Raw genomic sequence first — 27,937 nt, 5'->3', positions numbered from 1 at the left:
CCAGGGCAGTGCAGCTTGGGATTTTCCTTCCAGCCTCCTTTACTCTGCTTTCTGTCCTCAGGGGATGGAGAAGATGATGAGACAGAGGAGAATGCAGGAGATGCCACCCAGGTGAAGCCAGTACTTTCTAAGGCAGAGAGGAGCCACATTATTGTGTGGCAGGTATCCTATATCCCAGAGTGAGAATTTCTCCTTTCCTACCAATGTAAGTGTCCCTGTTCCCACCTGAATGCCACGATGTACATACAGAACGCCTGCATTATACCTACTGCTGGAAACCCACCCCAGACAACTGCAGCGGCTCCTGCCTCAGACTGTGACCCCTTTGTAACCTCTGAACTTGCAGCTTTCATCTTGGGCCCATGAGCTTTCTGCGTGGTTGGGTTATTGTTCTGCTCTGGAGCTGGCGTCTACACGGAGAGAAATGACAGCGCATCCATAAAGTGAAGCTTGGAGCCAGAGCTGTGCAAAAGCTTTGCCCGGGGCTGGGGAGCTGGACAGGTGGTGGGTCTGGTTCTCCAGCAGGACGCCTTGCTCCCACTTGCATGAGAAGTAGTACAGCATCCCCGCCAAAGCAGCCATGGAGGGTCACAACTCCTGCAGCACCCCAGGAGAAATCCTGCCTTGTTCACCAGTGGACTTCCCACCTTATCCACTATGCACAGAGGACACCTGAGCACAGAATAATATCTCACCGACTGACGGCAGCCAGGTCCAAGGAGCCTTCAATGGAAAGGAGTGTTGAGCTTTGGGAAGCGCTTTTGCTGTTTGGCTGCAGAAGGTGGCAGGGCCATCAGTGTGGGAATGCATCCTCCACACCTGCAGGTGGAAAGTCTTCCTCCTCTTCTGCTGCTTTTATTGTAGCAGTTGTGTGCTGGGTGATCCAGAGGGGATTGTTTGGTAGCCTCGGGTGGGTGACAGGTGGTTGATGGTGGAGGCCATGATGGGGCCTTTGGAAACTACAGTAACAAAGTACTGGAACCTTGTTAGTTTAAAGGGGGAAAAGGCAGCGATATTTTAACTGCCTTCTCCAGAAAAGATGTCAAGCAGAAAATTCTTGAGTTCATTCATGTTGTGAGCCTGAAAGCTTTAGGAGAAAGCTGTCTCTGAATAGCATTTGTTCGCTTTTAAAATACAGGCAATGTTGGTGTGCTGCGGATTCTGCATTAACAGATCAGGAAAGACTGCAGGTGCAGTCGAGGCGTCCAGGCTGCCTCTTGCCTGAGCTCACGCAGATGAGGGAATTGAAGCCAGATCCCCCAGCTCGACTCGGTTAGTTGGCAGTTTGTAAAGCTGGATCTTTGTGACTCCTGCAAAGAGTGACAGCCTCAGAGAGAAACTGACTGTGCTCCTTGTGCGAGCTGTGCGTCCTGCTTATAGAAGCAGCCAAAGATGCAGACAGGGAGAGCAGGTTTAAGCTCCATATTCAAAGCATGGCAGCTCCAGGTGTAGAGGAAGCGGTTTGTTTTCTCTTTCTGACAGTTGCAATGTTTTTTTCTCTACAAGGCCAACCTGTCAGCAAGGAATTGAGAAGGTCCTGGTGGCTGTTGTGTGGTTTCCTGAGCTGTGCAGCACTGGATCTCCCAGTGATGTCCACCTCCATCTCTGGGGAATGTGACTGTGCTTGTTGCCATGGCCCAGGCTGCCCCCAAGCCTTGTGGTCTGCAGCTGTTTGTGTGCTGCAGGAACACAGCGCTCACTGGGGGAAGCTTTAATGTCTGTCCTCATTCAGCAGCCCTGAAATGCTCTTTGGATCCCCAGTTCAGAAGAGGCTGGGGAAGACAGTTCCCATGCAGGGAGACAAGAGGCCGTACCCAGAGTGCAGAGGCCTCAGCCATCAAAGTGTGGGGCCACAGCACTGCCCGCCTGTGAGCAGCTGGTGATTTGCAGGGGTAGGAAACAAGCTGGGCTGTATCTGTAGGGATCAGTGGGTTGCATTTGGCTGATTGTGCAAGCAGCCGCTCGTGTAGAGGGAACATTGAGAGGAGGGAACTCACTGGGGCAGTGCAGCCATGCCGGGCTGCTCGCTCACATCACCAGAATGCGTTCTGCTAGAGCAGGCTCTGTGGGTCACAGCACGGGGCAGTAACAATGTCTAGGCAGCAGATTCCGCAGACATCTAACAGTTAATCAGAGCCAGGAAAATGGCATCATTTGGTCTCATTCAATGGCAGATCCAGTTCTTCAGGTGCATCAAACCTTCAGCATAAAAATACAGAATTACAGCGTTCTTACCTCTCACAACTTGTTCTCTATCTGGTTTTTAGTGGTAGAAGTGACAATATTCAGTCTTTTGTCACCCCCTGCTCCGTGGCAACAGAAGGAAACCACTCTTGGGCCTCTGCCAAAGGGTTCCTTCCCAGCTGGGTGCGTGGTGTCCTCCAAGAGAAGCACATGTTGTGGAGGGGCGGCTCCAGCTCAGCAGCCTGTCCCCGCTGTGTGGTGGCTGCTGGGCAACAAGGTGAGAACTGAGCGGCTTCAACACACTCCCCTGTCAAATCTCCACTGTGATGTATGTAAAGTATCTTGTATGTTACAAAAGGATTTTAAAAAGTGTCTTAAGGCCTGTAAACTCCGCTCTTTGGTCTGAAGATGGCATTCTGTAAAGAGACCGCTGTATGAATACGTTCCCGTGCTTTTTTCCCTATGCTATCAAACAACGAACCATATCTGTTCTGTATGTAATAAATGTGTTAACATCACAAAGTGCCGGTATGTCTTGTTCCTGGAAAGGCCACCAGGTTTCCGCTCAACCTTTAGTAACATTGGGACACTTAAAGCGGTGAGAATGGCACCCAGTCAGCAGGAAATGAGATGTATTTGACGGGGGTGCTGGTCCTGCAAGCCACGTGCCCAGAGCACAGTGAGGCTTCTCTTGGTGTTGGAAATAAAGGACAGATGCTTTGGCTGCAGGCTGCCCTTGACTGTCCCTGTGGGGTCCCCTTCAGCTGCAAGGTGTAATATCCACCAGTGATATTTTGATGCTCAACCCCTATTGTCAAGGCTAAATTAGGACCCCATCAAACCATCATGCGGATCTCCAGGCACTGAATAAATAAATCACCCACCAAAGAACACATTTCCTTAGAAATACGCTGTGGAAATATGAAATGGTTTATTTTGGCTCTGTAAAATGACGTCGCATTTAACTTAGTGGTTCCTCCATGATGTAGGACTGACTTTAACTACTTGAGAAACGTTCTTAAAGAACTCCTTGATTTTTCAGGCTGTAAATGAAGCTGCTCCCAGGCACTACAGCTGGGTGAAGGAGCTCTGAGCTCAGAGAATATCCAGTGGGTCTGACTGAGACCAAAGCTACGAGGGGGAAAAAAATGAAAATCCAAATGCATCTTCCCTTTCAGAGGAGATTACAGCACAGTCCAGGAGAGACAACGAGGTCAGTTGGACACACTGTACCACAGCAGGCAAGGGGTCTGCAGTAAGGTCGTGTACTGCCACCACTAAATGAGAGCGTGTGGGAAGCTCAGGACAGAGCAGGACCTTACGGCACCGTCCCTGGGGTGTCTTTCTTTGCAGCCTTAACACGAGAGGGCCTCTGCAGGTCAATCATTGGCTCCTCTGTGATCTCTTTCCCCTCTCGCTGCCACTGAGCAAGGATCATGGCTCGGAGCAAAGGTGGGTATGGAAGGTACCGACAGGTCTCCTCCGGCACCGGGGTAAACTTCTTGAAGGCCTCCTCCTCGTGCTTGGGCACCAGACGCCAGTCGTGATACATGACTTTGTCGATCTCTCTGTCTTCTTCTTCGGTTTTACCTGATAAAAGACAATGAACGTTAGTGGGTGATGCTCTCAGCAACGGGTTCCCTCCAGGAACTGCAGCCAGCGTCAGCTCTGCTGTACAAGAAAGAAGCAACGGCACAGCTGGTGTATCCCCACTGCTGCGCTATGGGATCCCACTGCAGCCCTTGGGAATCTGAGCAGGAACAGACTGAGAAGACACAGCAAACAGCTCCGTACTTGTGCAGAGCTCACGGCTTGTAACGCAGGAGTCACTTGTCCCTCCGTATTAGTGTCCACAGTAGAGAATGAGAGCGATGCATCCCAACACCGTGAGGTTCAACAACAAAAACACTCAACGACTTTAAAGCCTTTGACTGAGGAGCGTTTCAAAAGCTCCATTGAACCGGGCTCATAAACTGAATGTGGAGCAGCTCGGAAACCAACGATTCCCACATTCAGCTCTACGAGTTATTTATCTCATCCCGGAGCCGCCGCCGCTGCCCCCCCCCCCCCCCCCCCGCCTCACCTCGGAACGTCAGCCGTCCCCAGGCCCTGCCGTGGTCCATGCCCTGCAATGAAGGCGGGACGTTCAGCTCGGTGCCGTTAACACGCGGTTCCCCGCCGCCCCCGCCGCCCCGTTACCTCTGCGGTGTAGTCGGCGCGCACTCTGCTGATGCGCCAGTAGCTCGGCTCGCTGTGCGCCCACAGCCACGACTTGCGGGTGACGGTGCGGCCCACGCCGAACAGCGGCAGGCGGCAGAGCAACGAGAACAGCCGCTGCTCGCACCGCGCGTCCTGCCAGGCCAGAACCGGGAGCCGCTTCTGCGTCAGCGGCCGCCTCATGGTCTCGTAGTCCAGGGCGAAGCGCTGCGAGTCCCGCGGCCGCTCCTTCAACGCCCGGTAATCGCGCACCTTCCTGGCCATGGCGGCGATCGGCCGGTACAGCTTCTTGCGGGCCATGGCGCCGCGCCCGACACTTCCGGCGTCCTCCGGAAGCCGCTTCGACCACGCCCCCGGAAGTAGGTCCACCCCCGGAAGTAGGTCCGCCCCGGTTCCCTTCCGCCGCCGCCACCCGCAGCTTCCGACGCTCCCCGGAAGTCTCCCCCGCTGCAGGACCCCGTCCCCGGAAGCAGGCCCCGCCCCGCCCCGCCCGCGGGCCTATTGCTGCCGGTGGGGGCTGCCGGTGTTACACGGCCGGGAATCGCCCGATGTTCGATTTTGCCCGGGAGCGATGGGTGGGAGCGGAGCGCAGAACGGGTCGCACTGAACGTGAAGTGCCGTTAACGGCTGTGTAACACCACACGCTCCCGCTGCGCCGCGGCTCCTGAGGGGGCGCGGAGCTGCAAGAGGCGGCCATGACGGCTGGGAAGGAACGAGAGCCTCCACATCAACCCGCCATCACGGGACCGGCTGGCAGCCACGGCGGCCGTTGGGCGCTGCTGGCGGCTGTCCGTGATGGCGGCAGTCCGTGCAGTCCGTGCCGTCGCTGCCGTCGCCGCTCCCGTCCCGTCCCGCCGCTCCCGTCCCATCCCGCCCCGCCGGTCGGAGCCGCCCCACACCCCGCGGGAGCGGCCGCTGACAGCCCTCCCGCCCACGTGACCGCGCCCGGCCAATCGCTGCCTCCGCGGCCCCCGGCCCCGCGGGGGGTGCCGTCCTGTCCCGTCAGGCCTTGCGCGGTGTCGGTAAGATGGCGGCCGTGAGTCTGAGGCTCGGAGACCTGGTGTGGTGAGTGCGGGGCGGGACGGGCCGGCGGAGTCAAGCGGCTCCCGCGGTGCGTGAAGGAGCCGCGCGGAGCCTCCGCCCGGAATAACGGAGAAGCGGGGCGGGGCGGCGGCGGGGCTGCGCACGGTTCGGCCGAGTGCGGCGGCGGGGCCTGACGGGCGGTGCCACCCCGAGGCCGCGGCACAGACCGGGCCGGGAACGGCTCCAGAGCGGGCGCCGAGTTCCGCCGTTCCTCATCACGCCGGGGATGGCGGCGCTGCTGGCGGCTGCGGACACGGCCCGGGCTGACGGGCGGGGAGGGAGCGGGACCGAGCGGCAGCGATGGGCGGCCGTTGCCCGGCTGGAAACGCGGCCTCATCCCGAGAGGGGAGCGGAGGAAAATAAGGCAGAGAGCGAGCGAGGTGCTGAACGAGAGCGGCAGCGCTTTGTCAGGCGGGCGGCACAGCCACACGGGAAAGCAGCTTGTGTTTGTGCTGCAGGTCAGGAGGTTCTCCTGGAAGGCCGCAGAACCCCCTCCTTTGTCACTCCAGTGTTACAGCTGTGGTTTTGTGTTTCCCCATCGGGAGAGCTGAGGAGGGGATTCCTTCGAGGCCTGTAAGCTCTGAGCCCCAAGTGCACAGGCTCTGCTTCACCAGACAGGTTAGGGCTTCCTGCTTAGGGCCTGCGAGAAGCAGCTAATCCCCACCGTGCGGGTTTGTGCTGAGTGAAGAGAAAGGCGTGTGAAGAGAAAGGCGTGTGAAGAGCAAGGCGAGCTCCTGGCTGTGTGACAGCTGCAGCTTCTCATCTGAAGAGCAGACAGTGCTCCGACGCTGTTAAATATATGTAAGGAAGTAAATAAAACTTCCTTTCTGCTCCGTTTGCTTCAAACAGGCGTTTGGGCAGCGCCGTGTTCGCGGTGTTGGAATGCAGATCATCCTGCTTTAGTTTTGGATGTGGTAGCCTGGGCAGCTGCCAGCCGTGGGACCATTGCAGGTCCATAGCACTGAGACAGTAACATACGAAAAGCTTTTCAGTGTCTTGTTTAGCGCAGGGATGGGAACATCAGGTATGAGCTGTGAGTTCGGTTCAAGCTCTTGGCAGTCGCTCTGCCTGATCATTGCAGCAGGATCTTCTGGGTAACGTTCCCATCCCAGGAGGGGCTGGAATGCCTCTTGTTGGAGCTTTTTTGCTTGGGATTTCGCAGACTCTATCGATTCTCTCTCGCTTTCTTGCAAGGCACCAACCAAATGACTTTTGTGAGAGTACTGCAGCTTCTGTAGGTGGGAAGGGTCAGGTAGCAATAAAGGTGGTGTTCTGTGGGCTAAGGCTAATAATGGCTGTTCTGCCCCTCTGTGAAAGAAGTGTTATTCCTGTAATGGAAGCACACACAATGTAGGAAGTGAACTTTTCTGCCGTTCTGGCTTTTTTCTGTCTTTAGCTCATCACCAAGTGTGGTGTTAAGCATCTGAAGAACGTGACCGTGGAACACCTAGCACAGCGCTCCTGCCAATTAGTGCTTGCCTGTGAGAACCTCTAAGTATCTCAGCTGTCTGAGCTGGAAATCCTTCCCTCCTGTGCTTGCTCTGTCCTGATGGATAGAAGTTACTGACCTGATCTTTGGTTTGATTGCCCGCATCACTGTTTATCTCTGCTCCTTGTGAGAGAATGTCCAATCTTCCCAGTGCAGTAAAAGCTGTGGCATCCAGTCTTCCAGGCGGTAGCTGTGCTGCTGCTGCTGTTCTTCTGACTTAAACTCTGATTGTGCAGCCGGTTCATGCAGACTTTATGGAGGCTCAGTTCAGGTACAGGCTCAGTTCTACCAGTAACAGTGTGTCGAGTGCTCGCACCTTGCACGTCACGGTAGGTTTAAACTATGAATTGTATTTTTCTCAGTATGAAAAACATGGTGTAATAGAAAGAGGTAGAACTGGGATGTTGTGTTGTTTCCCTCCCCCGTCTCTGATCCTACTGCCTAATTCTTCCATTTCTCTCTAGGGGGAAGCTGGGCCGGTACCCACCATGGCCAGGAAAGGTGAGTTGGGTATTTCGTTGTTGTTTTCTTGGTGTTTTTGCTTTTCCCACTGCACAGACAAAGCTTTACCTGAAAGCTTTTCAGTTACAGATTAGTACTAGTTTTTGCTTTACTTTTATATATACTGTCCGTGTGAATCTAAACTGTGTACCAGTTGGGTTTGAACTGATGTAGACGTTCTCCCTGTCACTGAGCTGTTAGCTCAGGTGTGATGAAAAGCAAAGTGGGACAGGTTCCCTAAGTGCCGTTTGGACTGATAAAGTTAAGGAAGATTCCCATCTTACCTATTGGGAACAGCCTCACTAGGGGCTGGTGCTGCTGTATAACTGGCATTTAGGATTTTTATCACTCTGCTGCTGCTTTGGTACATCCAAAGGTGTATATGGGGATACACGTTTAATTGTAACAGATTCACGGTGTCTTTGTGGTTAGGATTAAAAATAAGTAAAATCACAGAGTGTGATCTTTCATTATGTACTTGATTTTAACTTTCGCATTTAATTGCCTTCAGATTGTTAATCCACCTAAAGATCTGAAGAAACCTCGTGGAAAAAAGTGCTTCTTTGTGAAGTTTTTTGGAACAGAAGATCAGTACGTACTGCTTGTTCTCATCCAGTGAAAGTGCTGCTCCGTGGAACATCTTCTTTCATGGAAGAAGGTTTTCCCAACGCAGCAAAGCGTGGCTTTGTGAGAGTTTAATTCATTTACATGCAAAGAAAACCATCTGTTAGTCTATGCTGTAGCCACTCACGGTGTGTGAAGGCTGTAGAGACTTACGTGCTTGGTCACATTAGGTTTTAGTTGATGATGGGAAGTTCTTGGTAACTTGCCGTTTTTAGGGGAGAAGGTGTGATGTGTCTGGATTAGGTTTTGTAACTGCTTGAGGAAGGTGCAGCTAAGGGCATTCGTGTATTGCCATGAAGAAGAACATGGCTTTGTGTGCCACTCCTGATCAGAATGTGTTCTCGTGCCTGATGACTGAAAACATCCTTGCTGTGCTTTAGGAAGACTGTGCAGCAGTGGACTTCTGTAGGCCCCCTTTTTGCACAGCAGGATTTGTTGATTCTAAACATACCTGCACAGTGGTATTTCCAGTCTGCAGTAAAAAAAGCTGGATTTTTGCCTTTTGTGAAGCTGGAAATTATTTTGCTGGTTTTCCCTTTTTCCCTTTATTTGTTGATATTTGGCATTAAGTCACATAATAAGAGTTTTTAAGTCATGCAATTCTACAATCATTTGCAGGATTTTAGAAAACATCTTATTTTTGGTGGGGATGGAAGTAACGAATTGAGACCAATTAATGGCTATTTCTTAAGGAAGCTGTTTTCAATTGAAGAAATACTCAGCAAAAATAGTCTTAAAATCAGCTGTCTTTTTCAAGGCCAGGCTGGATGTGGCTCTGGGCAGCCTGGGCTGCTGGTTGGTGACCCTGCACACAGCAGGGGTTGGAACTGGATGAGCACTGTGGGCCTTTTCAGCTCAGGCTGTTCTACGATTAAGAACTGAAATCTGTGCTTGATGGCGCAGAAATGAATGCTGCACACGATAGGAAGGTTTGCTGGATCTCTGGTTACGTAGGGCAGCTGAACGTCGGTTTGAAGTCAAATAGTGTTTTTGGTGTTTTTTGTGGTTTTTTTTCTTATTAACTAACTCAAGCTCTCAAAGTTCTTTACACAAAACCTCTTTACAGAAGGGGTTGTTAAGCACTGCAGGTGGGCTCTGCAGGGAGGTGGTTGAGTCAGCATCCCTGATGTATTTATAATTTATCTGGATGCGGTGCTCAGGGACATGATGTAGGGGTGGGCTGTCAGAGTTGGAGTAGTTTGATTGGGTGGAGGTTGGATTTGATCATCTTGAAAGACTTTTCCAACCTGAACAATTCTATGAATCTGAGTTTCATGTTTTGGGTTTTATGGATCAAATACAGAGATGTCCTGTATTAAGAAAAGTTGGGATGAAGCAGTCTTATGCCTTAAGGTTGTGCCGCTGAGATGAGTGCTTTGATTGCAGGTGAAGAGTTCAGACATCCAAGCAGTGGGAGTTTACTCTGCGTTTCTAGACTCTGGCTGGGGAAAATGCAGCCATCTCATACAGCGTGCTGCTGAATGCACACACCTGCAGGCCTGTCCCTCGCACTCCTGCTGCATGTGGGATTTAATCTATTCCTGCTCCACGATTACTGCTCACATTACTTGCTCGCTTTGACTTGCGTGCCCTGTCTGAAATTTGATTAGAAATAAGTACTGTCTCTTTCGCTGCCATTAAAATAATGTTTTTAGACAGGAGAGAGAGAATCTTGCGCACCTGTTCTGCTCCAAGTTACACTGGTGTTAAATCTGTGAGAAATCCCTTGTCTTCGAGCAGAGTCACAAAAACTTCAAATCATTTCACTTCAAATGTTGATGTGGGGGGGAAGAACCCTTTTATTTTGTGTAAGTGGACTCACATGTATTTGTTTTACAAATACTTTTTTTTAAGGTCTGTGTAAACAGGAAATGGAAACACCAAACTGACAGAGAGTCACCATGTAATGAGCAGAATTAGAAACAGGAGGATGCAGAGCTCCTGTCGCTGGCTGTAGTCCATGATCTGATGAGTACACAGGCTTGTACTGGTATTCCAGTGTGTGTTGCTCCTGTTTCCTTGCATTTACATCTTCCTGCCCCTTCCAAGCTTGCAAGGCGATACTGATGTATTGTTGATCAAATTTCATGGATCTTCTGTTACTGCCTTGCTGTGCCAAGGTGTAACAGGTGGGTGTTTGTGCGTGGGCCCTTCGCTCATTGTCACCTTACACAGCTGAAGGTGGTGCTTGTTGGTGGGTAGAGTCCTCACAAAGCTCTGAGGGTGGTTGCCAGACAGTTTGTCAATGGATAGGTAATCTCAGAGCATGGGTAGTCGCTTTTCTTCCGAGGAATTCAAAATGCCACCATTTCAGGCTGGGGAAAGGCTCTCTCCTTCTGACTCGCTTGGTTCCAGTTTCCACTACCGAAGATTAAGGAGAAAGCTGCTTAAAAGTGAGAATTGCTTTGCAGTGTGACTGCACATATGTGAGCAGAGTGGTTGAGTGAATGAAAATGTTCTTCTGCGTTTGGCACTAGTTTTGCTGTGGAGCATAGATAAGCACTGGTTATTGTTGGAATCCTGAATGGTTTGGGAAACAACTGCAAAGTAAATTCCACTCTTTAGCTGTAACCTTGGACATGATCCGTGCTGAAGGTGTACGTGCTAATACTGGCTTAGTGTGATGCTGCAGTGACGAAAGGAATACGTTACCTGGAGGGCTCTGTGTAGCCAGGCTGAAAGACACAGAGAGAAAATTGAGAACAGATGATGTTTCCAGCCCACAGAGGTGACAAATGTGCAACAACATCCTGTTGTTGGAATTTAAACTTTGCTAAATTGCAGTGGAACTTTGACCTCTTAGCAGTGTTTCTAGCTGTACTTCTTAGCCTGCAAAATAAAGGGGGCTTTTCCAAGCTACAGTCTTGTCACAAGTAATATTGGTTCAGCATTCTAGTAGTCAAGGGCAGTGATGTAAGAGCTTAGATGCTGCTCTGCGTGCTGCTTTCTTGCTGTGAGTCAGTGGGATGACTAGGCTGGCAGGCCCATAGCCAGTCTTCCATAAGTTCTTAGTGCATTCCACCCAGTTCCAAATATTCTTAGATTTCATGGCCTGTTTGGAAACTGACTTTTTCTAAGCTAGCTTCTTAACTGGAAGTAGCAGGAAGTCCTACAGGCTGTGGGCACACATACACACACACACACACGCTGTAGAAATGCTGTGGTAGCTGAACAGTCTTACAAGTTGTGTATCAAAGTCTTAGTTGGAAACTGGAGCAGCCCATTCTTCCTCAGAGCACCTTTCTGAAGCATCAGTACAAAAGTAAATAGTCTTAGTGGAAGTGCTGAGGTTAGGGGTCACTTCCTGTCTGTTACATCAAGGAAAAATAGGAGGAAGCTTGCAGCCCAAGGTAAATAGAGTCATCTGCAGCCTATTTGTGTTAGGCCCAACTGCTTCAGCACAGACCTCTATCTTCCCATCCTCCATACACTTTATAAAGCATTCTTTGAGATCCTGACATCAGAAGACACTTGAAGTTTGTCAAGTGTTGGATTTGATGCTTTGGGAATATAAGCAGCCAGAGGCCATTATAGAATCATAGAATGGTTTGGGTTAGAAAGGACCTTTAGGACCATCGCATTCCACCCCCCTTCTGTAGGCAAGGACACCTCCCTCTATAGCCCCCTTATAGAGGGTCCTCCAAGTAGGTGGCAAAGGATAAACTGGAAGAGACCCTTTTTGTTTATCTTCCCCTGAGGCAGCTCTGAAGGCTGTTTCTTACTTGTGAGTTTGCCTCTGAGATCTCTGGTCTTTATCTTTGGTGACTGCAAGTGCTAAAATGTACCTTCAAAGCCAGGGAGCAGAGAACTTTGTGCTTCAGGCTTCTTCCATTGCTGTGGTGGGAGAAAAGGTAATAAGCATTGTGCAGTGAAGGGGAGCAGTATGTGCTGATAGAAAGAAGCATAAGAGAATGCCTTGGAAGAAGAGACACTTCTTATTCTGTAATTTGAATCTGGGACAACACTTAATGTGCTTTCGTACTGTGTACTGACAAATTTTATTTCCTTTGTATACACAATGGAGACTTATAATGGGTTGCATAGTACCTGGGTGTGCTTTGTCCCTGAGAGTCACAAAGAAGGCCTCTGCATCTAAGTGAGTGTTAGTATATGTCACCTAGGAGGGGTTCCCTGAATAGCTGCTGACTGCAAACTTTGGGACTCAAAAAGTCTGATTCTGTCTTCAGTGAGCTGATTTCTAACTACAATTAGAGGTTAATAGAGCACAGTGGGTTTGAGCAAGGGGTTGGTGACTCTTAACAGCATTATGAACAGATTAATACTAGGGGCTACCCAATACAGATGCATGTGATGGTGGTACAGGAGCAATCACTGGACAGCCTTTGTTCTGTTCAGGTGCCTGTGATCACATCTAAGGGCTTGTCTGCTGATAGAGTATGTCAGCAGTGCGTAGAGGAGGGTAGTGCTAGCAGAAGGTGTGTAATGGGAGGGAGAAAACAAGGAGACGTGCCAGAAAAAAGTTCTCAGTCCCTGCTGTCCTTCAGGCTGTGGAAAGCAAGTAATCTATTGCTCTGGACAAGGGATGTATCTGTTTCTGGGAGTGGGGTATTTGAAGAAGCTGCTGTTGGAGAATATAACTGATTTTTTTTCTCTGATTTCAAGTGCTTGGATCAAAGTGGAGCAGCTGAAGCCTTATCACCTGCACAAAGAGGAAATGATAAAGATTAACAAGGGTAAGCGCTTCCAGCAAGCCGTGGATGCCGTGGAGGAGTTTCTTAGAAAAACCAAAGGCAAGGACCAGGTGAGTGAGTGGGTTCTTCTTTACCAAGCACATAAAAACAAGTGTTGGTAAGAACGATGGTGAAATGTGCTTTGATTTGAAAGGAGTTGATTGCTTCTGGCAATTTGTTCGGGAGGATTTCATTTTTATTTTCGTTCTTTTTTTTTTTTCCCCTCCCATTTTACTTTTCTTTTTTTCCTAACCTCTTCCCCATTCACTCTCGTCTGATGAGGAATGAAAAGACTTGTTCTGCTGATGGAGAAAGTGAGAGAGGCTAATTGATCTGCTTATGATGCATTTGTCTGAAGTCTTGGGCTTGGATGTGATAGCTATCAGTCTTAGCGTTAGTGGAAGTGCATACGTGTGTATGCACTCCCAGTTAGTCTTCAGATGTCCTTTTCTGTTACTCAGGGACTCAGAGTGAGCTTTTTCACAGGTGAACTAACAAGGAACTTCTCTCGCTGACTTCAAGGGGCTAACAGTCTAGTTTTCATGTTCCCATGCTGTTGGTTTGCCTGATAGTAATCGGCGTGGGGGTCCTTCGCATCCTTGGTTTTGCATGAAAGTCATTCAAGCTCTTCTTGCCTTACCGTCTTCTATTCTGTAATCTCTCAGGCGTCTTCCCATAACTCCAGTGAAGAGAAGAATCGGCGTAATTCCAGTGAAGAAAGAGGCAAGCAATCTGCCGGTGAAGAGAAACGCAAAGCCAGTTTGTCTGAAGGGAAGTTGAAGAAGGGCACAGGGGAAGGCAAAAAGAGGGTCTCTTCTGTATCGTCAGAGAGAGGATCAAAGTCACCTCTGAAAAGAGCCCAGGATCAGAGCCCCCGAAAGCGGGGGCGTCCACCCAAGGATGAGAAGGTTTGTGTTGTGCATGTCCGCCAGTGCCCTCTGTGGACTTTGCAGGTGGACTTCAGGGATGACTGGCACCTTAACTAACAGGCCAGTGTGAAGAGTCAGTTCAGCATCAGATTTTGTTTTAAATTCTTCCATGTGTCTTCCAGACCAACCGGCTGTCGGATACCTTTGACAAACACATGGTTGATTCTTCCTGTGCATTTTTAGCAGTTAGTTGCTCTGAGTGGCTCTAGTCGTATCTTTGAGAAGGCTCTGAGAGGTGTCTCGTGAGACTCTTGTCTTCCATCTTACCATCCCTCAAATTCAGTTGATGTGGGAAGGATTAGTGAGGAGGTGTGGCTCTTCATCTGATTCTGGACTTTTCATATCATCTCATCTGCTTTAAATGATTCAGTGATTTATAATCTCTTAACTTCACCCTCCCTGCTTACTGAGGGTGGGATGTTCTTAATGTCTAAGGTTTGAAGAAGAAATTACTGTAGCATGGGAATAATGCACCAGAAAACTAGTCGTATTCATTCCCACTTCTATGCTATAGAATATATTTCCATCCTCCATTATGAAGGTCCAGCACTGGAGCATTATTATTTTATCCTCATTACTTCCCTTGTTTACTTCTGAGTGTCACAACAGAAACAGTAGCCAGCAGTATTTTGTCTACTGTAGTGCAGAGTACCCATCTTTCTTTATTGTGGAGCTCCCTGTTTCGGTCCAGATCTTTCTTGTCCAAACGGATAGAAATTTCATTGGATTACTGCACTGCACGTTCTTCACTGGATGCTACACCTGAGGACTGTTGGGAGGCTTCAGCTGATGCACCGTGCTACAACAGTGTGCTTGCTCACTGCTGCTTCAGAGGGACTGCTCTACTCTGTGCCTCACAGCCTTTGCTTTCAGTGGGCTTCAGGATGCAACTCAGGATAGTTGGTTTCCATCTCCTGAATTGTTGCAGGATTGGCCTTAACAGGTTGAATAGCAAACTCTTGATGCCTTGGTGGTAAAACAAAGCCATCATTTCAGATATTTGCTATGAAAGAGATACTGGCTTTTTGTTTTTTTTTAGCCAGTTTCTGTTCAGTTACATCATGGGACAGAGCCCAGCAGTTTCTCCTTTTGGGGAACTGGGAGAACAGGGAGGTGGATGCAGACTTGTGAATTCCTACTAACTGTAAATCTTTCCACCTGGCTGCAGGAAAACACTTGGTCAGCACCTTAGCTCACCCTTCTGAGATGCTGCTATAATCACATCGTATCTTTGAATGTATCTGTTACGATAAAGCCCTGGACTGTTCTTTTCCCTAATGTAAAACGCTTTTTTGTCTTTGAGGTAAATTCAATCCAAACTAATCAAAATGAATAATGGGAGAATTCCAGTAGTGCTGACACGCTGCATGCTTAGTTTTTCTTGTGTGAGCTGCCTTGGGGTATTAGAGCTTTGAGTGACTTAATTACGGCACTAGAAATTTTTACTGGGAAACTGCAGGTGCAGTGGCTTTAAACAGCTTACCACGAAGTTCACCTGCTGGGGGTAAATGCTGTGCTGCCGTCTGTGAAAGTAAGCTGGTTTGTGTAGGAAAGCACCTGTGCAGGTTCTGAAAGGCAGCATACTGAGAATCGCCGTGAAATTACAATAGCGCTGTCATAATGCTATGGTTCAATCCATGACATAAATTCTGCTTACCTGGGTCTCATAACTTCCCAGAATTATTAGTGTTAGGGGGAAGAAGACGTTTGTCACTGTTCTGAATTATTGCAGTGTTGGGATTTGGGATGTATTTTTTCTTTTTTGGTTCATTTGTTTTGTCCAGTCACAGTTCAGCTGGCTTTCCAAGCGCTTGGGATGCATAAAGTTCAAAGATCCAGTTTTTACTGAGGTGTGGTCTATCTAGAAATACTCTGTAGGTTCAGAATATAAATGTTCATTCAGATACTCTAGTTTTAAAGTGTATGGGGATATTTTCAAAGGACCAATGTGACCTCTTATGTATCAGAGCAGTTTTCATCTGTGCTTTGCCCGTTGAAGCAGTGGTGTGGTCTCTAAAAAGAGAATGCTAGCGTACAGCAGCACTCTAAGGTTGGAGGCTGATGTCTAAGTTGTCCTTGTTTTCAGATGAAACGTTTGCATCAGCGTCAGTTACCTCCAGCAGACCTTATTCTTACTTGTTTTGGAAACAGTGCTCATCTCTGGTTCTTTGTGGACACTAAGATACACTGTGCATTTGCAGGAAGTGCATTTCATTTCTGAATCTCCATCTCAGGAAGGTGACACATAACGTATAGAAACCCAGTTCTCTTCATAAATCATAAAGACCTCTGTTTCAGTCTTTACCTGTGGAATTAAGGATGAACAGATCAAAATTTATCAGCAATAAATAATGGTGCTTTCGGTGTCATTGTGATGTGTTAAGGAGTGGGAACAGTTCATGTATGATTTCCAGTTTCATGCAGTCTGGAAACTACGGCAGGTGTGACTGTATGAGGTGCACACTTAGAAGGTTTTCCTGCTAACAGGTAGGCTGCTGCCCTTTGTTTTAATGACAGTGGAGGATGAGAACAGCTCAAACCTCTGTCTGGTGGAGATGTTCCTTACCCCTTCGTTTAGCTTTTTTTGCATCCACCTGAGGGAAATGCTGGATCGAATGTGTTCATTTGTTTCTCTGCTCATTGCATGATTACACAAGTGTGATTATTCCTGTTACAGCTTCTGGAAAAACCGTTCTTCATATGTAACTGGTTGAATTTTGTTGTTGATAGCTCGTGGTTTTTGTTCTTTTTCACTTTGCATCACCTGTGTTGGTAACACACCATGTGCTTGAAGTATTACCTGTTTGTGGAAAGGCATGCATAGTGCTTTTCAAAGCTGTCTGCTCTTGTGGTCCTTTTGCTGTTACCAGCCATGTAGCCCAGTTGTAAGCTCTTTTCTGATCTCCCTTGTATCTCCTCAGGACCTCACAATTCCAGAGTCCAGTACAGTGAAAAGAGTGATGACTGGAACAGTGGCTGGATTTAAATGGCCACCGAGCGTCAGTGAGGTGAGAAACCCTGGGCTGGCTTTACAGCATAGTTGTGCAAACTCAGCTCGTAGCTGAAAATGATCTAGAACCTTTTGTCTCAGTATGAAATAGTGGAGTTCTCCTTCCTTAGGTGCTTTCTTTGTCATTCTGTAGCATAACAAAGCTGAACAGTACCTCTGCGCAGCTGGTAAGGATGCTGGAAAGTGAGATTTTTGCCCTTGTGGAGCAGTCTGCAAATTCACGCCCAACTTGTTGCGTGTGTTTTTGCACTTCTGATTTCAAAAATAGTTCTGTGGTTGGCTTTCCAGAACTGGAACAGAAGACGTGGAATAGGCTCTCCATGTCTGGATAATGTGATATCGGATGGTTTACTTCAGTTTCCTTTGTTACCAGCTTTTGGAAATCTTTCCTTTTGTACATAAATAATTAAATGATCAAGCGGAGGAAGATGAGTGCAGCTCTAGGCCAGTGCGTAGAGTGTTCATTGGAGAGATGAACTCTCCAGCTGCCTGTCACGTGACTGCTAAGGTTAATGTTCAGCCACTACCCACCATTAGTATGTTTGAAGGAATTCCTTGGGAGCTGGAAACTGGTTTTATTTCATTAGGAGAAGGGATATGGGACTATAGATGAGAAGGAGAGGCTATCTCTTCCCTCCTGCTTATAGTTTTGTTTTGATTTTCCTGCAAAAGTTCAAAAATTAGGGATTTAACTTAAATGGCTTTGCTTTCGGAAATGAAACACAATGGAAACTGCTATATCAAAACAAGCTGCTTGGTGCAGCTGTCAAGCATTAAGTATTTCCCACCTGAAGTTACTGTTGTGCAGCTCAGGAGAACCAGGGAATAATGCTGTGGTTGCTCAGTGACTCTCTGGGAATGTTTCTGAGTCTGTACTCTTTTCTCTGTAGCCCGTGAAGGACAGTGATCCACACTTCCATCACTTCCTGCTGAGCCAGACGGAGAAGGTGAGGATTTGGCAGACAGGATAATTCTGCTGATCGCTCTAGCTTGGCGTCCTGCCCTTTGCTGGGATGAAGGTCTAATTGCAAGGAGCATTCATAACCAGCTCTGAAATTCTGTTCTTCAGGGCCTAGCAGCAATGAAACTCCGTGTGCAATCTTGTCATTTGGTTACTTTCCAGCATTTAGGTTTAGAGTGATTTGGCAGTGAGGACAACAATTAGATCAAGACATCAAAGATTACCTTGCACCAGGATTCAGCAGATTTGTTCTGTTAAATTCTGGTTACTGAATATGAAGGCTAGAAGATGATGTTTTACTAATTACAACTCTGTTCTTTGTTTCACAGTCGTCCTTCCAATTTCTTCATCTGGATAAATTTGTTAATTAACTGGATATGGCAAGAAATTGTCCCTAGCCAGAAAAGCTCCATGTAAAATGTAGCCAACTTTACAGTCAGAAGCCATGCAGGATTTTGTATTCAGCCTGTGAATGTCAGAAGGAAAAGAAGATATTGAATTAAATGAAAAACAGTGTATATCTGGTTGAGGATCTGTGCAGAGACAGATTAAGAGCAGCTCAAAATAAGCAGCCTGAGCAAGAGCAGCCTTCACCACAGTTTGCTGTAAGCCGCGTGCTGCCTTAGGTGAACAAAAACGCTTTGCTTCAGCAGCTACGCCGACATAATTAGCACAGGCACGGTGCTCTACAGCGGGCTGTAGAGATCTGTTTTCCTTGGTTCGGATGTGAGAGTGGGGATGTGCTGTATCCTCGATGCTGAAGTGCCTGCCCTGTGAACTACAGAAAGGATTTTGTAGTCCCTGCGTCAGAAAACGGTCTGAATTGTGCAGGGTAGGAAGGGAAGAACTTAATATGTTACAATAGGGTTTTATTTTCTCTGGTTGAGGGAAGCCTGAGAGTTTTCCTGTGCTGCAGATGGTGTGTGGGTGAGCTGCCTGTTTTCTTTGTAGCGAGGATACGGTCTGTTTGCTCAGCAGAGCAAATCAGCACTGTCCTTCTCCTGAGTGCTTTGTTTTCTCCATACAGCCAGCTGTCTGCTATCAAGCCATCACAAAGAAGCTGAAGGTTTGTGAAGAGGTGAGGCAGATCTTTGCTTTGATGGATATTTCTGTTTTGTTGTAAGGGCTGGCAGTTCCTCCAGAGCTGTATGGTCTTTTTTTTTCCTTCAGGAAACGGGATCCACCTCCATCCAGGCAGCAGACAGCACGGCAGTCAATGGCAGTATCACACCCACAGACAAAAAGTAAGACCTCCAACACACTTCAGCCATTTCCCTTCCTTTTTCTCCTTTCCATCTCATTCATGCAGCCATTATCCAGCTTGTCACTGAGAATAAATAAACCTAACATTTCTCTCTAGAGATCTCTTCTGTTCTTGTGTGAAACACTCGTTTGGGTGGAAATGGGAGACAGGCAGCTAATATCAAAACAGGAGCTGTGCTGCAGGAGAGTTTAGAGCAAGGTCTGCCCTGGATGTGCTTGCATCCCAGTGCTCTCCTGCAGTTGCCCTTTTCCTGCAGGGCACGTTGCAGAACACGAAGAAGCAGTTTTTCTGAATGCCATGTGAGGCAGGATGATAAAAGGATATCTGTCTCCAGCGGTGCGTGGCAGTTGGCCGGGGCTGTTTAATTGCTGAGCATGTAGAAGGCAAGCGGAAGAGGGAGGCTCCCAGCACAGGAGCTTTGCTATGCAGCACGTGAGCTTTCTGGTTTCTTCTAACGTCGCAGTTCTCCTTTCTAGAGTGAGACGAGCCTCACTTGAGCTTCCTGTTTCACTCTGTCACTTCCGCTGTGTTCATTGCGCTCAGGCCGCGGCTCGCTCTTTGCCTTTGGGGTCATTTCTCATGGGATATCAGTTCTCAGCTGCACTCGGGGAACCAAAATAACAATGAAGCTGTTCAGGTAAAATAGTCTCTTAGGAAAGCGCGGCTCAGAGCCGGGTTGGGAGAGAGAGGAAGTCTGTTTCAGAGCTTTGTAAGTAGGTGGACATAAAGCTGTTGAAGGAGCCTATAGCGACTTGTGATCTGTCTGAATTAGTTTGCTTTAACAAAAAAGTTGGTTGGGGGAGTGCAGGTGACTTGAGAAAGCCACAGTGCAACTGTAGTACGGCTAGTTATGAAGAATTGCCTTTTGGGGATTGTGAGGCTGAGGTTACATCAGGCATGTGAGCAAACGAGTCAATTTCCTACTGAAACTGGGGCTGGGTGTTAAGCTGTAGCTGTAGCAGTGACTGCCAAAGAGTTCCAATGACAGGTAATTACAGAGATGAAACTTGTTAGTTTATCATCTTTTTCTTGAAATGAGGAGAGCAAAACTCTCCCCATCTTAGGAGAGGGAAGGCAGCAGTTGTCTGGGATTGTCATTTGTGTTGACCTGTACAGGACTTCCGATTCTTTGGCAAATTGCAGCTGTGGGGAGGTGTTAGGTAGAGACACGAGCAGCAAATTTAATCAAAAGCAAACTAATGGAAAAACCAACAGCCCCTCAACCTTTAGCATTTAATTACTCTTCCGAAGCAGACTTAAGTCTTACTAGAGGAAATTGTTAGTGATGCTTAGTATGCAAAACAGACACTAGCTTGCTGTTAAAGCACAGTGTCTCCCCAGTTTGGAAGTCCCGTTCTGGCTGTGGCTGCATTGTAGTCTGGTTTTTGCTGGTTGAGCTCCAGGTTTTGCCATTGATGGCTTCCAGGATCAAGGGAAGCTGACAACAACTGCTTATCTGTTACATAATCCTTTCCCTGCATTAACGCTTCTCTCTTCCCTTCAGGATAGGATTTCTGGGACTTGGTCTGATGGGAAGTGGCATCGTCTCCAACTTGCTGAAGATGGGTCATACTGTCACTGTCTGGAACCGGACTGCTGAGAAGGTAAGCGTGTACCTTAGGTATAGATAGTGCTTTCCTTGTTTAAACATTTTTCTACTACCTTTAGTCACCAGTCAGCGGTGCCTGGAGAGGATGCTCAAGAAACAGATATGTTCGCCACACTGTTTTAGTATTCTTTCCTGAGTGATTGTGCGTGGCCACTTCAGACTAGAAGCTGTGAACAGTCCCCACCACATTGTTGGTTTGATATTAAAAGTTGCAGTGTTGTGTCCCTGTTGAGGACTGCAACATAAAGTTCTTCCTGGACATACTGCTGATTCAGATTCAGATCGTTGTGTTTTGGAGCTTGACAGAAGGACTATGTGCTGGGAGGTTGATCCCAGGAGTGGTGTGGTGAGATGTTCTGCTTGACCGCAGCTTCATCTACACATCCATTGTGCTGTTTGCAGTAGGTGAAGATTCTGTGGCAAATGTGGTGTGTCATGATGTGAGATCAGGTTAAGAATGTTCCTTTTCAAAGTTGAACTTGAGCTAAATGGCTACGCAGTTATATTCTAGCAACTTATTCTCTGTACTGGAGGAGAAGATGTACATGCATCAATTATATTGTGAAATAACATAAGGCAGGTAGGGTTCTGTGGCTACTGGGTTTAAAGGATGTTTTCTAATTACAAAACATGGGGATAGTGTGGGAAGGAATTAAGAATTTGAAACAGCAGCCCTTTAAAGCCTGTGTCAGTCTCAGCTGCAGAAATCCTGTTTACTGTTCAGCAACACCTTTTGCTCTGTTCACCAGGTTTGGTTTGGTTTTGTTTTGCACTCATCTCTCCTAAAAACTGCAGCATTCAGTCTCTTAGACTTTTTCACCTAAGCCTTCTCTCTTGTGCCTTGTTTTGAAGTTCTTCTCCTGAGGGTTCAGAAAAGCTGCAGAGGAGCCCCTTGGGCGTAGGAGGCGAACCTACAAAACCCAGCCCAGTTACTAAATAATTAATACACTTGACTCATGTTGGGTCTGGCAGGAAAGTTTGTTTAATCAAAGTTCTAGAGATCCCATTTGGTTTGTACTTAATTTTACTTACGTTTCAATTTGTGACTTTTGCAGTGTGATTTGTTCATCCAGGAAGGGGCAAGGCTGGGAAGAACCCCTGCTGAAGTGGTCTCCACCTGTGACATCACCTTTGCCTGTGTATCAGATCCAAAAGCAGCAAAGGATGTAAGGATTAGCTCTTGTTCTTCCTCCACCACTGAGTTCTAGTTCTGATTCCTACTGATGAAGGTAGCCTGGGTTATTGTAGGTGCTGGACAGGACAGATATGTAAAATTGTTTCCCAGCGAAGTCATACTCACCTCCCTCCCTTCTACCCCCAGAAAGATAATCCACGGGGATTGGGTTTTGATATTGTTTTAAGCACTACCACTGCAGTGTCAGACTTTCTTGGACTCGGAGGGTTTGGGTTTCTTTGCAGACACCCTATTGCTTTACCGCTCTTCTGTTCCTCACAGCTGGTGCTTGGTCCGAGCGGAGTGTTACAGGGGATTCGACCAGGGAAGTGTTATGTGGATATGTCCACTGTGGATGCAGATACAGTCACGGAATTGGCCCAGGTAAGCACATTAGCTGATCCTCTAACACTTGTGACTCAGCAGTGGCACTGCAATACTTGTTCTGGGCTTTAAGCTGTTGATGATACAGGTGCTTTGTTAGACTTCTTGACTTGTTCTAGAGGAGACTCAAGTGTCAAGCAGATGAGACAATGAATTGTCATATCTTGACCAGTGGACAGAGCTGGGTAAGATGTACTCTGATGATAGTGGCAAAGCCTGTAAGTTTGTCAGGGCTGTCAGGTGGCACCAATGCAAACTGCCTGCTGAGTCTCTAACCCTATGGAAGTATTTACTTGGTATAGCATAGAACCGGTACGGATTTGGTATTTGGTAGCAAACTGGAGGACGATCACTGTCTGGATGTGTAACTGTCCTTAAACTGATAAAATATATGATCTTATTTTAAGTGCTCTGGCTATGGGGAAAATAGTGCCTTCATATTTCACTCTGTAGAAATTTTTACGGGGAGAATTGATGTGAAGTGATTTGATTTACTTCTTGATTTCTTCTTTGACACCTTGGTTGTTATCCTCAGCCCTTAAATGAGTGTGTGTTATTGCAGGAAGAAGGGCAGGTAGCGTTGGTGAAGTTTTAAGCAGAGATGATGCAGTGGTGCATAATGCAGAAATTCGGGAGATGCACAGTCACACATACCAGTAAATGTCTGGCCAAAGAGCTCTGCCGGAGACCTTTCATCTTTGGGGAAGAGGGGTTAAATACAAAGTAAATAATCTGAGAGAGCTATTCCTTGTGAAAGGCGTCAGGCCTGTTAATCCGCCGTTAAGGGTGCCATGGCAGAAGCACAATAAGCTCAGCTGCTGAAACTGTTTGCCATTAAGATAAGAAACATTGCTGAGAATGAAGGCAACTTTTGTGCTCAGGCACTTTCAGGGTGTCATGCATCATGATAGGTGTACTACAGTGCTTCCCTCTCCTGTTTTTGTGCCTTAGCTGTTTGTGCTTTAGAATTCTGTCCTCAGGCAGTGCTCTTGCTGTGCTGCCTATTCAGGGTCAATGCCTGCTGTTTGTGCACTGCTAACCAGAGATACTGTTCTTCCAGGTGATAGTGTCCCGGGGTGGTCGCTTTTTGGAAGCACCAGTCTCAGGAAATCAGCAGCTATCAAATGATGGGATGCTTGTGATCCTGGCAGCTGGTGACAGGGGTTTATATGAGGACTGCAGTAGCTGTTTCCAAGCGATGGGGAAGACCTCTTTTTTTCTAGGTAACTGAAACACTGAGGGCCTGATAGCAGATTCTTACTCAGTGCGAGGACTGGGCTATTGAGGAAGGAGTCTGAGAGGCACATGCATCATCTTTGTAGGCTGCTGGCAGGAGGGACTGGCTGTTTTCCGTCTCCATCGGCAGTATGGGAAACCAGCCTGCTCCCCTGGAATTCTGCCATTTTCAGAGCCTTCAGACTAAGTTTTCTTTTTTGAACATTGTCTCGTTTTGGAGAATCTGTGGTGCTTTTTATTTTTAAATGGTACTTTAATTTTTCCCATTGTTTGAGTGCATGGGAAACAGATAAGTTTTGCAAAGCCTGTAAGGGGAAGGGACAGCTGTAAAGCGTTTGGGATCAGTGTGGGAAGTTAGTAGTGTTCATACCGCGTGGGGCGGGGGAGCAAGCCTGCTGCATCTGTTCCAGAGGAATGTTCAGTGCTGTATTTTGCTTCCAGGTGAAGTAGGTAATGCTGCCAAGATGATGCTGATTGTGAACATGGTCCAAGGCAGCTTCATGGCTACAATAGCAGAAGGACTGACTTTGGCTCAAGTGACTGGTCAGTCCCAGCAGACCCTTCTGGATATCCTCAATCAGGGACAACTTGCCAGCATCTTCCTGGACCAGAAGTGCCAAAGTAAAGTTCTCTTACGGTGTTTTATTATAGAACGTTTGTCGCAATCTGTCAACATTTCAGTTAACGATGGAAGGAAGGGAATCATCCCAGCTTCATCAGCGTGGGATTCTGGGTGCTTTATGCATTCTGTAGATGAAGAGCTGAGTTCTGTTCATTAGCCTTTATAGACAGAGACCCTCAGAATACACCTCAAGCTCTGCATTGTCTGCAGCCTGCTTAGGTCTTGAGTTGACAACGATGATTTCATTGGGATGGGATAATAAGTGAAATGGAGGGCAACTGCTTCGTCAGTGGGCAGAAGTGATATTATCTGCTGTGGTGGGATGAGGGGACAAAGCAGAGAAGCAGAAGGGCTAAAAGCAGTCTTCCTGGTGATGACCGTGTGGGAAAGGGAAGTTTGATGCTGAATTGCATAGCCTTGCAGTGTGATAGGCTTGGTTTACTTTTGTCGTGCTTATTTTTTGCATGCATTCCTCTCAACAGATATCTTGCAAGGAAACTTTAAACCTGATTTTTACCTGAAATACATACAGAAGGATCTTAGATTAGCTATTGCACTGGGTGATTCCGTCAACCATCCAACTCCTATGGCAGCTGCTGCCAACGAGGTGAGAGTTCAGATGTGTGTATTACTCAGTGTTTCTTCAGTAGGTGGAGTTAGAGCTGTTTGTCACCAAGGGACTAAATCTGAGAGTTATGTGCTGAGACAAAGGAACAGCAATTGGAATATATTCTGAGTAGGATGGAATTTAATTTCATTTGATGGTAGAAGCTCTTATAGTATTACATCAGTGAAAACAAGTGACCTAAACGAAACCCAAGTGTTCTGACTTGTGCTGCTGCAGTTACTTGAAGCAGTGTGCAGTTTTCTGGCTTGTAGAGATCAGGAAATAGTTTTTGTGCCTAGGGAAGGGCTTCCCACAAGGGCAGGCACTGATCCTTTCTAATTTCTCTTCTCTAGGTCTATAAACGAGCAAAAGCGTTGGACCAATCAGACAACGACATGTCTGCAGTGTACAGGGCCTACATCCACTAGGCTGCACCATTCTTACTGTTAATACTATGATTATTGATTAATATTATTATGATACTGGGTTTTAACTCTGGACCAGTCCATCTCTGTCTCTCCATTTCCTTTTATACACAGACTTTGAGCTCTGCCGTGGAGGCAGCTGCTGCGGTCAGCCTTCCCCTGGTGGCAGAAGGGGGGGAGGAGGGGGCTCGGATTGTTGCAGTCTAATTAGAGAATCCATGCCATGCACTGACAGTCATGGAACAGAACAGTGGCGGCTTGTTCAGAAGCTCTGAGGCAACTCTGCCAGAAATCTGCTGCTTGGCTGCTTTTATTTTCTTCTTTGTATGCTTGTCCAAGATGCTGTTTCTAACGATCCCCTTTCTCCTTTGCTGTGAAATAACGCGTGTGTTGGACTTCTTGCATCAAGGGGACAGGTCACATACATCCCATCTACCTGTGAATATCTGTAAAGTCCTTGGTCCCAAGTAAGGTGAGGAGCATTCCTGTTTATCACCCACTGTTTGAGAACAAAGCACCTCCCGTGGAGGAGAATGGCAGTTCCAGAAGGTAATGGGGTTGCATGCAACACTGTCTTGATTCTGTTTCTTTTTAAGCTTCCGCCTCCCCAGCACCTTGATGGAGGAATTGCTCAGATTGTTGAGAACAGCTTGCATCCATGTCTTCCCCTGTACAGACAACTCTAGCGTAGGGAACACAAACCTTACTGAAAATGGGAGAATACCAGTGTAAGCGTGGCCTCCTAAAAGGCTAATGGCAGCTGCCCGCCCCACAGACAGCATGGGAGCTTCACACAGACTTGCATAAAAAGCTTAAAACTTAGCCAGAGGTGTTTAATTTGGTGAAGGAACAGACTTGAGGGCGTTGCTCCTGGCCTTGGTTTGTGTCACTTTACTATTTGCTTTCTTTATTTTTCTTTCTTTTACCCCAAGAGTCAATCATTACAAAGGCGCCTTGGACTGTAGCGGTGTCACAAGCGGAGGGAGGAGTCAGAGGTGTGAGAGGAATGATCGTGGTGCCAAGAGATGGCGGATCCTGAGCTCCTTCCCGTGCTATCTCTGGCCTTTGCATGGTCATTTTATCTGTTAACCTGACTGCCCATCTTCAAAGGTGGGTGATAATTACCTACCTCACAGGGATATTTTGTGTAACCATTAGTGATCTTTAGACGTGTCGGATTTTCCGTGAGTATTCTTAGTGTTACCACTTGGAGTACAACGCGTGAGAATATTCCCTGTACTTGTGACTCTGCTTGTGGCTGGGGACCAGCTTCTGGGAAGGCTGTAATGGGAGGCTCATACTGCTGAGCTGTAAACACGTGGGACTTGAACTGCAGAGGCCAAAGCTGAAGAGCAGAGATGATCTCTGTTGGTAGCAGAGCAACCCAGCCCAAAGGATGCCTGTCTGTAAAAAAACCAACAAATGCACAGAGCATGTTGTTGATCTGAACCTCTCAGTGTTAGCCTTTTAGGAGGATTCTTCCATTTTAGATTTGAGAGTTAGTAAAATGCCAGTAGGAAATGTTATTAGTCGCTGCTCGGTGGCACAGTCTCCTCCCTTCAGCTGGGATTACGAAAGGAAAGAAAGCAAATGAAAATGAGACCGTGCTGCTCTGAGTCCTTGAGCTCTGCCCCCCTCTTGTTTTTTAGGAGCTCAGTGGTTCTTTATGAGAATTTTCCTGTGGTTTAGGATTTCTTACCAGTCCTGCCTGCAGCAAGTGTTTGTGGTTCAGGGGCACCTTAGTAAGAAAGAGGGAGTTCTCAGATGCTCATAGTGAGACGTGACATCTAACATCTAATGCTGTCAGTGTTACTTGGGTGAATATTCCACCTGCTGCAGTCACTGCTTTGTAGGCTGATGCTGTCTGCGCGCTGTGTGCTGTGGCAGACATCTGCTGATGGATCATTAGGCTTTTCTTTGCCCGTTTGTCAGTGGTATCGCTGAGCAGTATTAGTTACACATACGTGTTTCTTCGACAATACAGCTGTCATCCTGCATGTAGATATTCCTATTAAAGGCACATATAAGCACCAGGAAAACCGCCCATCAGCCTGCTTAAAACCCTCACGTTTCCCATCTCAGAGCTCAGCTGTTAGCAGCAGCAGCCCTCCATTAAACACTGCAGTTTGGAAGTCGAGTACTGAGGGCATCTGCGGGTAGTTGTGTGTTGGGGGCAGGTGCTGGAGCAGCGTCTTGTCGCTGAAGCTGTGTGGGAAATAAGGGAACGGGAGGTGCCGTCCCACTGAGCACGGAACCGATCCGGGTCGGTGCGGCAGAGCAGGATGAAGGATGGGGCTGAACGGAGCCGTCAGGGATCATCTCCCTCCTTTAACTCCGCGGTGCAAACGGGTTGTGCCGGAGCAGCTCTCGGCTGCGGTGCGGGCCGTGGCAGGATGAGCCCGGAGCAAAGCACGGCACGTGGGGGGCAGGAGCAGCTGCGGGTTGAGGCGCCGTGATAGAACCGGCTGTGATTGATGGCGCTGATTGAATTGATGGCGCTGATTGAATTGATGGCGCTGATTGAATTGATGGCGCTGATTGAATTGATGGCGCTGATTGAATTGACTGCTGTCTCTGTCTGCCCCGCGCTGTCTCCTGCCGGCGGTTCCGCAGTTCCTTAGATCCATGTTTCCGTTCCAGCCGTTTCTTTGCCTCCCTCCTCCGCATAGAGGCGCTGTTGTGCGCAGCCTGTGAGCAGTTTCTTCCCTCCTCGCTGATAGATCCTGTCGTTAATTATAAGGTTGTGAATGTTCATTTTTTTTGCCTTGTTTTTAATTAACGTTTGTCCTTCAGAATAGGGTGTGTGCAGATGTTTAAATGGCGAAACAAAAAGGTTTTTTGTGCAATTAACAAAGCTACCGGCAAAAGGAATAAAACGTTTCTTGGTAACACGACGCTGTTGTGGCCGTTTCTGAAGCCGGTTCCCG

At 47.7% G+C, this 27,937-nt stretch overlaps 3 protein-coding genes across 25 annotated transcripts in view; 2 read left to right on the top strand and 1 right to left on the bottom strand.

Annotated features, from left to right (window-relative positions):
- Window positions 1–2,730, top strand: part of MAPK8IP3 (mitogen-activated protein kinase 8 interacting protein 3) — a 43,560-nt gene extending 40,830 nt beyond the window's left edge. For all 21 annotated transcript variants that reach the window (XM_072349744.1, XM_072349743.1, XM_072349741.1 and 18 more), the window contains one exon: window positions 62–2,730. In XM_072349744.1, coding sequence (XP_072205845.1) covers window positions 62–183 — 122 coding nt within the window. In that variant the 3' untranslated portion in view covers window positions 184–2,730. The remainder of the gene's footprint in view (window positions 1–61) is intronic.
- A 365-nt stretch (window positions 2,731–3,095) lies between these two features.
- On the bottom strand, window positions 3,096–4,807 carry MRPS34 (mitochondrial ribosomal protein S34). The gene is made up of 3 exons (XM_072349750.1): window positions 4,384–4,807; window positions 4,268–4,310; window positions 3,096–3,774 (listed from the first exon to the last, which is right to left on the bottom strand). The coding sequence occupies exons 1-3, from the start codon at window positions 4,699–4,701 to the stop codon at window positions 3,503–3,505; spliced, it is 633 nt and encodes a 210-aa protein (XP_072205851.1). The 5' UTR covers window positions 4,702–4,807; the 3' UTR covers window positions 3,096–3,502.
- Window positions 4,808–5,301: 494 nt separating this feature from the next.
- Window positions 5,302–27,904, top strand: GLYR1 (glyoxylate reductase 1 homolog). 3 transcript variants are annotated; one of them, XM_072349748.1, is made up of 16 exons: window positions 5,309–5,466; window positions 7,438–7,474; window positions 7,986–8,065; window positions 12,722–12,860; window positions 13,455–13,697; window positions 16,640–16,726; window positions 17,619–17,675; window positions 18,717–18,767; window positions 18,860–18,933; window positions 20,458–20,557; window positions 21,618–21,730; window positions 22,024–22,120; window positions 23,181–23,343; window positions 23,798–23,977; window positions 24,461–24,585; window positions 24,939–27,904. In XM_072349748.1, the coding sequence occupies exons 1-16, from the start codon at window positions 5,429–5,431 to the stop codon at window positions 25,011–25,013; spliced, it is 1,659 nt and encodes a 552-aa protein (XP_072205849.1). In that variant the 5' UTR covers window positions 5,309–5,428; the 3' UTR covers window positions 25,014–27,904. The 3 variants fall into 3 exon arrangements, with proteins under 3 accessions (XP_072205850.1, XP_072205849.1, XP_072205848.1); XM_072349747.1 differs by having other exon boundaries at window positions 5,315–5,466; window positions 21,618–21,728; window positions 22,019–22,120; XM_072349749.1 differs by lacking the exon at window positions 13,455–13,697 and having other exon boundaries at window positions 5,302–5,466; window positions 21,618–21,728; window positions 22,019–22,120.
- Window positions 27,905–27,937: the final 33 nt, after the last annotated feature.

Source organism: Excalfactoria chinensis, chromosome 14, assembly GCF_039878825.1.
Source record: "Excalfactoria chinensis isolate bCotChi1 chromosome 14, bCotChi1.hap2, whole genome shotgun sequence".
In the NCBI taxonomy this organism is placed as follows: Eukaryota; Metazoa; Chordata; class Aves; order Galliformes; family Phasianidae; genus Excalfactoria; species Excalfactoria chinensis.
Note: the sequence above shows the minus strand (reverse complement) of the source record. Positions and strands in the feature narration are given on the sequence as shown.